Here is a 13,952-nt window from a genome sequence, read left to right as displayed (position 1 = left end):
CATGTATTTCTCCATCCCCATCTTTTGCATTCTGTATCCCACACTTGACCCACAGCAGATGCCATTGTTCTTCTTCTTTTTATGATTAAGGCGGTGTTCCATGTCATGGAATTGGCCTCTATGATTTATGTGACACTCGGCAGATGTTACTGCTTTTCTTCATTTTATTATTATTGTGGACATCTCATAATGTTGGCCTTTGCAATTAAGTTGATACTTGGCAGATGTTGCTGCTTTTCTTTTTCATCCCACCATGTCATTTGGTTTTGTGATCACGTGACTATAATACACACACACACACACACACACACACACACACCACAGGTCACTTTGCTGAGAATTCTGCTACCTCAGATTTTTTTAATTTGCAGAATGTTTGGGACTGATCACATGACAGCCACACAGACATTAGCATTTTAAATATATAGGTAAATGAAGCTTGCTTAAATTTATTATTGGTCATTTGTTGATAGCTACCAGTTTCAAACGTTTTTTTAAAAACAGTTAAAATGTTTGGCTTTGTACCCTTTCCATATAACTAAGTTTTGAATGAAGCTTTCAGAATTATAAAGTGAATAAATATATAGTTTTTACTATATATGACTTCAGACCATAAGAAGTAGAACAACTAAGTGAAAAGATTTTATATAAATGTTATCCATAATGCTGTTGGACACCTAAGTAACACACGCAGAATCAAAATTGACAGCTGCATGGGATTCTGCTTGGACTCAGAAATGTTTTGAACGTGACAGTTGTCATAGTTAAATTATATTTGGCTGCTTTTGTTACATTTGCTCTCTGTTACACCTTGATTCAAACTTGCGTGTGTTCAATGGCTGGCTCAGCTGCCAGACAGCATTTGCTTAGTATTGTTCTTATTATCTCTATATATAATCTTCATTTGGATCTTGATCTTTGTTTGTCCGTGAATGAATTAGAAGAAGAAGCACTAGATGGCAGTAGAGAGACAGCTAAAACATAGGCATTGCATTAAGAATCTCCTCCAGGCTTATACTACTGAAGACTGTAGTACACCAGTCACACCTCAAAACACAGACATTCAAACTAAACAAATTGTTGTGCTTTAAATTAACTAATCTTTATATATAATCTTCATTTGGATCTTGATCTTTGTTTGTCCGCGAATTCCACGCATGCGTAGACCACCTTCCAGTTTAGTACGTTGTTGTTACTCACGGATGTCAACAATGTGCCGGAATAATGAAAGGGGTGGTGGACAGTGTTACGCTGGTTAGCTCCTGAGGCCTGGTTAGAGAATGAGATTGCTGAAGATAAAAGGTACGTGCCTACGTAACATATGATTGAAAGAAAGACAGTGGGTAAAATGAATGACAACGTAACAGCACGTTCCGGAAATTATTATTGTTACGTTGTAGCCGGCGAGTGCTGCGCGTCTCACAGTTGTACCGTAGCTTGCTCACATGTCAGTGAAGTGATCCCTATTTATGCTTTCAAGAGCCTGGATACCTATGTGTCCCCCTTTTATAACCATTGCTCCGTGTACATTGCCTTACTCTTTGGATTGCCACAAAGCAACCTGCGAGATTGGAGAAAGGTTGAGAAGAGATCGTGAGAGGAAACGACAGCGTCGTGAAAGCAAGACGGACTGTGAACGGAGAGAAGCAGAAATGCTCCTCCACCACCACATAATTACTATTCGGACAGTGATTCCCAGTAGGCCGTTCCTATCGAATCAATGTCCAAATTTGTTTTGTAATTTTGTTTCCCTTATAAAAAATCATAATGCTGTGTGACAAAGGGCCCAGTTCACAACTGGCAGCCGCGTTTAAACAGGGAGCCCTTCACAGACAACTTTAACACGCGCAACGTAGTTGGGCGCACATGGCTAGTAAGTTATAAAATTCTTACAAATCCCTCTAAGCTGTTCATTTTGAGTTTTTTCTTCTTCCCTTTAGGAGTGTAATTCAAACCTTAAACTGCTCTTCAGCTCCTATTGCTACGCCGGCGTGTTTGGTGGGAACGTCACTCCCGTCTTTGACCAGCTGTGCTCGGCCCAGAATGCAAGTACTGCGCCTGATTGGTTTCCATTTCTTTGTGTCCAGTCATCGCTTGATAACTCTCCTTTCCTTGGTCTCTTCTACCAAGGGGCAGTTGTGTAAGTTGATAATTGTTATTTTATTGTAAAGAAATTTGAAAACAACATATTTAACCTACAACAGATTAGGCCCAATTTTGAACGCATTATGCTTATCTTCCATATTTGACCAATTTATTTATTGTGCACAAGACCTCTGTGATAGACTCGTGTCCTCACAGGGCTGCCTTCTGCCTCGTGCCTGCCCAGTACTGCCAGGGTTAGGACTCTCGCTACCTTCAGCTGGTTTAAGTGGGCTTGACAGTGCCATGTTAAACATTCTGAAACATTTTAATGGAAGAACACAGAAGGCTGGACAGGCCATGATGACAGGTTTTGTCCTTGGGTTGGCCTGACTCAGTACTGCTTATTGTCATCCAGAGAGTACAGCAGTAAAAGTTACTCCTGGGTCACATGTAGGCAAAACCACAGCACACCCAGTGAATATTTATTTTATGGTATCCATAAAGGAATACTGTTCTTGTGCAAGTGTGTAAGTTTTAAGTGGCATGATGGGAGAACACACCATATAGTCTGCAGGTTGGGTGCAAAACGGAACACTGTGGTGGACTGGCCCACTGACTGCAGATGCTCCATGCTACTGCTGAGTGTGGGCAGCGTTAGTCAAGATGGCCTCCGATTTTGCATGACGAACTTTGTCACTGCTGAATCCATTGAGTCCGAGTCAGTGGTCCTTCATGATCAGCATGTTGAGGAGTTTCTTGCTAGTGATCATTAGCAACACTCTGAGGAGCTTCTCGTAGATATTAAAATAAAGGGCCTGAGTCTCTGCAAACGGAGAGCTGCCCCAGCCCCTTGTGTCCAGCAGCTCAGCTCTTCAGATGGACCTCAGGATATTTCCAAGTCTGCACCTCCTCCGTCATTATGGTGACTAATAAAAGAAATGTATAAAACATGGTTAAAATTTTCTATTTGTCAATTATTAAAATAGACACTATTTTCCATTCTGCTAAACCAAATGATAATGTGAACATAAGGCCCATTGTTAGTGTTTTAAATATATAACTAAAAGGTTGTTAACTAGTTGGACTTGAAAGATTGAGCAGAGTGAGAGTGCACTTGCGGTTGATTGCCTATTATTTCTTTTTTTCTTTCTTCTTTAAGCAACATAACACAAACCCCTTCATTTCGGGTTTCGCTCTTGCCTGGGCCTGTAACACCTAATGGCTACAAACAAGGAGATCCTGTTGTAACGGCAGGCGGCCAGTATTTCACCATTCCACAGGTAACAACAAGCTGTTGAATGCATTTGTCTTTATTTTTATCTGATGCCAGAGAGCGCTGCAATGAGTATTGTTGTGTGTCAGCGCGTCAATAAAAACTGTATTATTACGTCCTGTAGTGTATGCCGTCGTGTTCACAAACACTTGAGCACCTGCTTGACTTGAGTGTTTATTTCAGTACCTTTTAACAATTTGAATGCCCTCTTACTTGAGTCTTTTCCACACCATTTCATGTAAGAGCATTTCATAAGGTTCAAGTGAAGCTTTCATGGTTTCAATCAGAAGTGTTAGACAATATGCCCTGTGGCATTTAAGAAGTCCACCCCACCTCACACACTCATCTTTTTTTCCCATTGAACCCTAGTTTATCTGATTGCAAACACCACACTCTCTGTGTTTTGCTTTCCTATGGATTTTTGGGCCATTATCCAGTTCACAGTGTTTTGTTCTCGGAATTGGATTGCAAATCGAAACTGTGCTTACAAAGGAAGCTTTTACTGCTTGAATTGCTTCTGGAAGGAGGATCCACAATGAACAACAGCTGGTCCAGGAGCAGTGACATCCACTTATGCAGGTCAAAAGCCGCTTATGTGCTTTTAAAAACCACTAACTATTGTGAATGTAGTCTCGGTAGCAGTACCCTTACTGGCCACCATCACAGCAGGAGGTCATCTGCTCTGTTCCATTTACCTCAGAAGTAGGATGTCAGTGCTGGGAATGACGTCTCCCCCTAGTTGACAGAGTTCCTGTAATCTATTTGGAAAAACAATATGTGTGTCTCCAGGGAAACTTTAGTTGTGCTCGCCTTTTCAGAATACAGACAACTTCTGAACAATGCATTACGTGGTGTTTTGCACATGTAGCTCTATGTCCACAGATAGAAGCTGGGCAGCTCTGGGTGTCCAACTGGTTTAATGAGACACAAGCATGCAGAAGTGCAAATAAACTGCATGATAAACTGCACCTCTCACTTCTGTTGATGCACAGTGCAGCCATTTTGGATTTTGTGGTTGGGGTTGGCACGGTTGGTAGGAAATCTGACTTGTTGATGGCATTCCAGTTGAACCTTGCCATTGGGAACTTGAAAATTTGACTCGCCACTTCAAATGGCATGCAGCAATAATAGAAGTCCAATGTGTTGGGGTTTGAGGTTTCCCAATCTGTTCTTGCCTCAAAAACTTAACTAGTGAATACAATCAATTTGGCCCTCTGCAGTACGGCAATCCTGCAAAAACCTCCTGTGCCACTAGGGGGAGGGCTACCCATGTGACACCACAGACCGATGATGTCAGCCAGGACCTTGAGAGTGCCAATGGCTGGGTACTGGAGAGGTGGCAGATATAAAAGGGCCTGGCTTCGGTTGCTCAGGGAGCTTACTGTTAGGATGCTTCAGACAAAAAGAGCTCAGGTGGTCAGAGGGAGAGCCAATAGCAGTTGAAGGTGCACAACTTAGTGGCCCAGGGTTACTTCTGTTTAGTTTGGTCCTCAGGGTTGTTTTTTTTCTGTCTTTTGCTGTACTTGGCTCTTCCCCTGGATTACTTCTTTAGAACATTAGAACAATCTGGACGAGAACAGGCCATTCAGTCCAACAAAGCTCGCCAGTCCTATCCACCTAATTCTTCTAAAAAAAACATCAAGTCGATTTTTGAAAGTCATTAAAGTCTTATTGTCTACCTCGCTACTTGGTCACTTATTCCAAGTGTCTGTGGTTGTTTCTGTAAAGAAAAGCTTCCTAATGTTTGCGAAATTTCCCCTTAACAAGTTTCCAAGTTTGTGTCCCCGTGTTCTTGATGAACTCATTTTAAAGCCACAGTCTCGATCCACTGAACTAATTCCCTTCATGATTTTAAACACTCCAATCACGTCTCCTCTTCATCCCCTTTTGCTCAAACTGAAAAGGCTTTGCTCTTTTAATCTTTCCTCATAACTCATCCCCTGTAGCTCTTCTCTGGACTTTAGGTTTTGTGTTTAAGCCTTTTCTTTGTTTCTATTCATTTTTTGACTTGTGTGTTGGGATTCAAAGATGTGGGACACCCCATACAGGCCGTTATTATAAATATGCTGGCTTAATGACATGTAAACAATTTTGTATCCGAAGACGTCACCCTTCATTCTCCTCTCAATACCAGACTGCATTTGTTTTAAAACCCCTTACTGCGTTACTTCTGTCTAAGCCCTGGAATCACTTTTGAGATCAGGGTGGTCCTACTTTGACTAAATAGTGTCCAGGCTTAAACTCGCCTGTAGAGTCCCTTCTGTGCGTCTCTAAGGCAGTTCTCCGACTTAAAGGTCACGTGTCACGTGTGTCACGGTCTGGCTCCAAGCCACCTGTCCTTTAAAGGTCCCCTTTGGTCCTGGCTGCTGAAGGGTAGATACTCATTGCTACCACGCTCTGTCTAGAAGATCTTGCAGTCTTTTGCCATCCTTTCATAACCCCTCTTTTCCATGCAAGAGAAAGAGTCGATCATCTGGCACCTGCTGGGTCGCCTACCTCTTCGTGGTCTCTGGGAACCTGAGGCATTTTTTTGTCTCTTTGTGTCCTCTATGTTGGTGACACGTCTGTTGCAAACCCTCAGTCTGACACACTAGCACTGTGGACTTTGAGCCAACAAATTCTTCAGCAGAAGTGCGTCAGGAAACGCTGCAGGGCTCCTTTATACTAATGGCAGTGTGACTTTCTAAAGCCTCACTGACTGCTCGCATATCTTTAGTCAAGTTAGAAGCTTTCTTCTTTTTTGTAGCTCTTGTGTGTGCTGTTGCTGTGTTTTATAATATTTCTTTATTTACTGAGACAATTAAATTACTGCTGCATATATCAGATTGCGTGTGTTAGACTGTCTGTATACAATTCCTAATCTACGTGAATTAAAAGGTCTAACGTGTATGTTTCCATTGTTATTCCAGCAGTCTGTGAGCGGTCCGTGTTTGATGAACGCCCCTGTGGCTTACCTCCAGAACTTCAATGCCACTTGTGTGTCGTTATTTGTGTCTTGTGACGCAAATCCATCCCTTTGTATCCAGAGTTCAAGTTTAAACCTTATACTTGCAAATGGACAAGGAGGTATGTAAACAGGAGCCTCTGCATTCGCGTGTACACTTCAGCTGGAGGAGATTTCCCATTCACAGGCTGGACTACAAAATACTTAGAATTGTCTGTTGAGTTTAGTAAATGTGTCATCACTGTGCCAGGTAGCCTGCGCTGTCAGTGTGGCAATCTGATCAAAAGCACTTTAACACCTTACTTGCATATCTGATGATTGATGACCCAAGATGACAACGCGGCCTCATGTGGTGTTCTATGAGCTGAGCCTCCATTTAGTCAAAGAGTTAGCCATAATGTGGTGATGAAGGCTCACCCTTGAGGTTTGAAGCAGGATGCCCCCTGCCTGCAAATGCCATTCAGAGAAATGTGCTGTCAATGGCAGGCAGGCAGACCGACAGGTAATGGGGTTGGAGGGGGGCTGGCAGGGGGCATTCAGTTGCGAATCTCAAATGTGAGCCTTCATCTGCAATCCAAATAAAGTTGATGGTGACGGGTTACACAAATGGGTTTTGGGTGTAGATATGCATTAAAACCAGAGGGGAGGCTGGTGGTCTGCTTCTTCAGTAAAGCAGTGATTTCTAAAACGGGGGAGATGTCATCTTTCCACCTATATTGTGTTCCCTTTCAGGTACTGTCACCATCACACCAATGGAGCGCTTGGTAACTGACTTGACTGGTTTCGTTTCTAATCCCAGCAGTGTAACATTGCTTAATCCGGCCCAGCAGCCTTTGCCCAGTGTTGGTAAGAGTTTTGCTTTAACGGGACATTTTTTAAGCCATTTCGTTTTATCTGTACAACTTTATGCACTAGAGAGATACAGTTGTGCATTCTGGGAAAATTAAACTAAAATGGTACAATTGATTGCTCTCTATCAATTACTCATGAATATTAGTTTTCAAATGTCCAGAAGAAACATTCATTTAGCGTTGTTGCACAAGACGATAAAAGATGCTGAAGTATATGCTTCTACCTGACAGGTCCAGGTTCCTGGCTTCATATCCCATGCCAGGTCTTTATCCTTATGGAGTATGTGTGTTCTCCCCATGCCCGTGTTGGTTGTTTTGTGGGTACTCTGACTTTTCTCCCACATCCCCAGAGACGTGATGGTGCGTGTCGGCTCCTTGCTCCCTCTTCATTTTTGGGAGCCTCTTGAACCCGACCCCGTCGATAACATAACTGGATGAGCATGGCAGATGAGGACACAACACACATGAGGCAAGGGGATGGTGTAAAAGTGATCAGTGCTTTTATTAAAAAAAAACAAGTTCAAAAAGTGCAGTGCTCAGAAAATAGTTAATTAAATAATCCCATAAAAACAAAAGGTGAAGTGGGGGTTAAAGTAATCCGAATAAATATTCATTAAACACTAAAACTAAACTGGCAGGTAACTGTCATTACAAAAAAAAAGCAGCCCGGTGTCATCTTTTTACTGGTGGCTTCTCTGCTTGTCCCATATGGGCCTTGCAGCAGAGGAGTCGCCCTACTGAAAGACACAGCTGACCTTCAGCAGGTCTGGGTCCCTGCCGTCCCATGGCTATGGCCTGGCTCCCTCTCTGGACCTAGGCTTTGGGCCCCAACGGCCATGGTGCTCACGTTGGAGCTCTCCTCCTCAGCCTCCTCGTCCCCCAGGTGCCTTCCTGGTCTTCTACAGCGAGTCACTCCTTTTAGTGCACATCACTCTGGCTCCCTGAGGTGTCTCAGGCAAAGCGATCACTCCGTCAGCCCCCTGGCTGCTCAAGGGGCTCTCCTTCTCAGCTGCCTGCCTTCTCTCCCTCGAGCCTGCTCCCTTCTGCTCACTCACACCAGCTCCTTCTACCTCCTGTCCTCTTCTCTCTCTCTTTAACCTCCGTCTTTTTCTCAACCCTCTCGCACTTGTGCTTCCCTTTTAAAATGGGGATGTAGCACAACGGGGCAATCAGCAGCACCTGGCGTCAGTTAGGGTTGCGGACCATCCTACACCAGTGCACTAAGTGCAGGGCCGTCCGCTCCCATATCGCACACATGAACTGCTCACCACACTACCATGAACCCCCCCAAACAAAGAAGTAAATGCAGCGATTATCTATTTAAAACACCAAACAGCCGTGGACCTCACTTTACCACAAGGTTAGGTAAATTGGCCCAAACTGTGTGTGTGTGTGATGGACTAGTGGCTCTCTGTGACCCGGACTTAAGAATATTATCTTACATACTGCTAATTATTGAGGTGGTGGTGCTCTTTGTACTTTTTTTGCCTCCCCATGTCCTCATTTGCATATACATATCTATATATATATATATTTTTAAGTAGTTCTGCTGGCAAGCACAGACTAACATTGACTTTGGACATTTTACGTTAGTCAGAGTTGTGGTTCCTCTCTGACTGTGGTTCAAATTGTATGAATGTGAACTGACGTCAGATTGAGACGTGCGTGATGAGTGGCGTTTTGAGTAAAATGTAGTCATGAAGTGATGAGTGTTGTGACGTTTAGCTTATTGGTACATTTACACTTGTCTCCTTTATTCAACAGCATCCCTGTCTTGCAAAAATGTCTCATTATCCATGGATTACACGTTCTTTTGGAATGGAACTTACCTTGAAAATGTAACTGTGATTCACACTCTTGCAACTGTCTGCGTGAATTTAACCGGTGAGTTTTTTTTTCCCTTGGCTCTCATTAGTTTTGTAAGCAAAGTCAACACTCGTCTCTATGGCTAACAGGCCGGTGTAGAAATGGTCCTTAATACCTCAGGTGAATTGCTTTCCGCTAGGACTGGTGGTCAGGTCATTGTTGTACACACTGGTTCATAAAATGGATGTATGGAGGTCTCCCTGGAGCTTTCAGAGTAGTCTGTTTATTGTTCAAGCTCTTTATAATTAAAGGGACTGACAGCAGGTTGACTTAGGATCAGACGCTCAGTGGTCTCCAGTTTGAGAGGCAAACATGGGCCAGGGAATCAAATATTTTAGAGAAGTTGAGCATAACGAAAGCAAGGAAGATGGTAGATGGGATTGGGGACGGGGTGGACAATTTGAGGCAGTAAATATGTTCACAGAGCACAGAAGTATAATATTGTCCATATTAAGAATATACTTGAAAGATAAACTGATCCATCCATCCATTATCCAACCCACTATATCCTAACTACAGGGTCACTGGGGTCTGCTGGAACCAATCCCAGCCAACACAGGGCACAAGGCAGGAAACAAACCCTGGGCGAAGCGCCAGCCCACCGCAGGGTGCACACACACACACACCAAGCACACACTAGGGCCAATTTAGAATCGCCAATGCACCTAACCTGCATGTCTTTGGACTGTGGGAGGAAACCCACGCAGACACGAGGAGAACAAGCAAACTCCATGCAAGGAGGAGATAAACTGATAAGAAGAAGAAACATTTTGACCAAAAAAATATGTGGAGGTGTCTCCACCAACTTTTAAAAACATGAAATCCCCTCCAAAAAAAAAATAAAAAGTGTCATTGTGTGTCTGCATCCTGTAAGAAACAGTAGGCTTCCCTTTCTTGTAATATCATTATACATTTTCTACTTAGCTTCTGAAGTGTACACTTATTACAAACTGTAATTTAAATTTAATAACATTTCTCCTACTGCTCTGTTTTTTAGCTCCATCCCCCATCTGGTTGACTCGGATGTTCAGTGCGGCCTTTCTGAAAGGAAATCCAGTCGCGTTACCTAAATCAGGAAATCCAGGTGAGTTCAGGTGGTGCTTCAAGATGGCTAACATGCCAGGGTTCACATCAGCCACTGGTTTTACATCACATGGATTCTCCAGTCCTCCTTCAAAATCTTGAACAAGAGACACTGAGCAGTGATTAGGCCGCTGCAACAATGCCTCCAGTGTTAGTTGTCTTTAACTGCATTTCAATAAAACTTGTGGGGCCCCCAGAAATTAGTATTTTTCATTTTTTTTTTGCAAATTAGCTACTGTGTCACAAATTTTTCAGACTTTCGTGAACTAAGACACTAATATTCAGTCCAAATTAGTCTCTGATTCAGCTCTGTATTTGGCAATGTGCTGACGTCACAAATGTGATGATGCATACGGTAAGTGCGTAGAAGGTGGAAGCAGCAGGAGGACTATGGGACATTTTCAGTTAACCTTACACTACTTGATACATAAAACTGCAAAATTCTTAATTTGAAAAACATGAATGCATAACGGAAATGTGAGTTGGTAATGATGTAAGAATGTACAATCTAATTCTGTATTTATTTTTTTTATCAGGTTATCAGATTGGCAAACCTGTTATAGCTGGAAACCTTCAAAGTGGAACTGGCAAAATAAACAGGACTACTCTAAACCTTTGGGAACCCGGTACTTCTTTGACTTTGAAAATTCAGCAAATTTTGATCATTTTTCAAGCCAGAAATGCATGTACAGCATATGTTTTAGGCACTGCCACTCCTAGCGTACTAAATATTATTTCCAGGGCCTTACATAAGTTTTTAAGTCGTCACCATTCATAGACATATTCCTCCAAAGAGTGTTTTTGTTGACTACCTAAGTGTTCTCACGGTTTATTTTTAACAGCAAAGTACATAACTTGTCAAAAGTATATTAGAAAAAATTTAAAAATAGAAAAAACTGCTTATGTAACTACAAGGTCTCACATCCATATTTAGTAGAGCTGCAGTAACAGCCTTAGTCAATGTCAAATTTATTTATATAGCATATTTAAAACAACATAGGAACGCTGTGGCCAAAGTGCTTTACAATAAAAGAAGAAAAAAAATACAATTAACATAAATAGAAATAAAATAAATGAACATAAATAAAATAAATAATAAATAGAAGTAATGTTACATAATCACATCAGTATTACTGAAGGTCATGGAATGCAAGTGAATAGAAATGAGTCTTTAGTCTTGTTTTGAACAGTTCAATTGTAGACGACTCCTTTATATGATGAGGTAAAGAGTTCCACAGGCGAGGAGCAGCAGCTGCAAAGGCTCTGTCCCCCTTAGTTTTACACTTGGTACGAGGGACAATAAGAGACAACTGATCAGAGGATCTAAGCACTCTGGATGGCTGATGTAAAACACACAATTCAGATAAATAGGCAGGAGCAAGCCCACGTAAAGATTTAAAAACTAACAACTAGATTTTAAAATCAATTCGAAAACTGACAGGCAGCCAGTGTAAAGACGCTAATATTGGAGAAACAGAATCAGATTTTCTTGCCCCAACCAGAAAGGGAGCGGCAGCATTCTGGACCAGCTGTAACCTGCGTATCAGGGATTTGCTAATCCCAGATTATAACAAATTGCAGTAATAAAGTCTTTTGGCGTCAGTCTGCCCCAGCTTTGCCCACTGCTCAAAGTCGTTATGTCTCATTCATAATTCAGATTGGTTAGATGGCACCTCTGGAGTGCAGTTGTCTCATTGGCTGTCAGTTGAGTTGAGACCAGGACTTGGACTGGGCCATAGTAGGACATTCATTTGTTTGTTTTTGAGCCATTCTGGTATCGCCTTGGCCTGGTGCTTGGGATCATTTTCTTACTGAAAAGTGAAACTTCTCCCAAGCCTTGGCTTCTCAGTTGGTTTTCTTCCAAATTTAATTCCATCCATTCCTCCAGCAGTCTTAACAAGGTTCCCTGTCCCTGCACATAAAAAGGCATCCACACAAAATTATGCTGCCACTCCCATACTTCACTGTAGGGATGGTATTTTTGGAGACTTGGGCATTCTTGTAGTCAACTGGCTACACTCAAGCACACTTTTGCACAGAGTTCTTTATTGTCACCAGTTTCTTGAAAAGCTTCTCTTATGTCATGAATCGCATCATCCACAGTATGTGGTTTTCGTGAAAAGGCTGTGACAAAGCCCCAAAAGAAGGCCATTGGGGTGAGGTCTGGTGATCGTGGTGGCCATGTCACTGACCCTTGTCATCCTATCCACCTGTTTGGTAATTGCCATTTCCTTGTGTTTCTTCATTCAGAACCACTTTGCAGAATTGTTAATGGTGATCTGGGTCATCCTCTAATAACCCATGAATCAATTTTGGCCGATACATTTTCAAATTTAAACGTTACATTAGATGACTCCAAAGATCTACAGGAAATGTGTAAATTAATAGAAGTGGTTTGTTTTGCTTTTTTAGGGCTCTTCGTAAATGCCTAACTCACTAACATTTCATTTTCCTGGGTGGTAACAATGACCGGTTGACCACACTTTGGAGCATTACAGATGGACCCAGCTTCATCAGAATTATTGTGTATTCTGTAAATTGTTTGTCTGCTTGGTGGAGGTGTGTCGAATTGTTCAGCCCATTTCTGTCCAACGTTGTCCGCATTCTCTGCCTTCCAGTGTTGTTTAACAATCCACTTTCGTTGGTTAAATTACCAGCCATCATTACCTAAATGATAAATCATAAGGATACGAAATATTAACAGTTATAAGAAGAAGAATGAGGAGACAAATAATACAAAATAAAGAATACAATAATAATTAATAATACAAGAATAAACTGTGTTTTGCATACTAACAACTGTAAATATATATACAGTATACAGTGGACTCTTGACTTACAAACTCAATTCGTTCGCGAGTTCTGGTTGTAACTCAAGTTGGTTGTAAGTCAAGACTATTTTTCCCATAAGAAATAATGGAAATACCCATAATGCGTTCCGAACCTCCCACAGCAACACTTACTTAACTTTTTTTAATAGAAAAGGGTTGTGTAAAGTGCATAATTTACCAAAAACATCAATAATTTTTCTAACGTACTAACCAAAAAGTTATAAAAAGTGCCTAGCCTACCAGAAACAACAATTTCATACTGTACTCACCATTTAAGTTGACATCTTTGGCTTAAAGGAAGGAAGGAGGAGGAGAATGAAATGGAAGGTGGTTATTGTTTGGAAGGAGCCTCCTTATACAAATCTTTTCTTTGTAAAATTGTCGAGATGGTGGATTTTGACGAGATCGGTCACACGAACGCCACTCTCATATTTCTGCACAATTTCCTTCTTTGTTTCGATTGTGATCGCTTTCTTTACCTTCGTTACCTTCGCTTCCTTCCTTAGCAATTATCGAAATAAATTATATAAACTGCACTGACAGAAATTACATCCACAAACACATGTATCTGGGCTCCGACTGACGCTTACAAACGCTCTCGGCTGTTTGTTTACAGTCGCACAAGCGCATACACGTGACCGCATTCGGGTCATAACGCAAGATGTTGGTCATAATTCAAAACAAACATTTTGGTCGTAAAGCAAGTTGTTCGCATGTCAGGCCGGTCGTATATCAAGGGTCGACTGTATATGGTAGACAAAAATTGGACACGACATGATGAAGTGTTGGGGTCTCCCATTTTTATCAGAGAGACTAATAAAGCAAAGGCAGCAAAAAAATACCAAACTCTTTGTGGAACTCAGTTGTCACTTTGGGCAAAGGCTGTGCTCCTGTAGGCTAGTGGGACTCCAGTAGTCGCTGGTTAAGCACGAACGCTGACTCCCACCTGTCACAGTGTTAGTAGAGGGAAGACACAGGAAGGGTCCTAACTAAGGGAGACTCCAGAAGTGAGGTCACAC

General features: G+C 42.0%; 1 protein-coding gene across 1 annotated transcript in view; it reads left to right on the top strand.

The window, feature by feature from the left end:
- tctn2 (tectonic family member 2) overlaps positions 1-13,952 on the top strand; it is a 30,176-nt gene that overhangs the window by 9,810 nt on the left and 6,414 nt on the right. Inside the window, exons 6-12 of the mRNA XM_028825223.2 lie at positions 1,941-2,140; positions 3,245-3,365; positions 6,268-6,424; positions 7,035-7,148; positions 8,918-9,037; positions 10,017-10,103; positions 10,639-10,728. Of these exons, the coding sequence (XP_028681056.1) occupies positions 1,941-2,140; positions 3,245-3,365; positions 6,268-6,424; positions 7,035-7,148; positions 8,918-9,037; positions 10,017-10,103; positions 10,639-10,728 (889 nt within the window). The remainder of the gene's footprint in view (positions 1-1,940; positions 2,141-3,244; positions 3,366-6,267; positions 6,425-7,034; positions 7,149-8,917; positions 9,038-10,016; positions 10,104-10,638; positions 10,729-13,952) is intronic.

This window comes from Erpetoichthys calabaricus, chromosome 18 (genome assembly GCF_900747795.2).
Source record: "Erpetoichthys calabaricus chromosome 18, fErpCal1.3, whole genome shotgun sequence".
NCBI lineage: Eukaryota > Metazoa > Chordata > Cladistia > Polypteriformes > Polypteridae > Erpetoichthys > Erpetoichthys calabaricus.
This window is presented reverse-complemented; position numbering and strand designations above follow the sequence as displayed.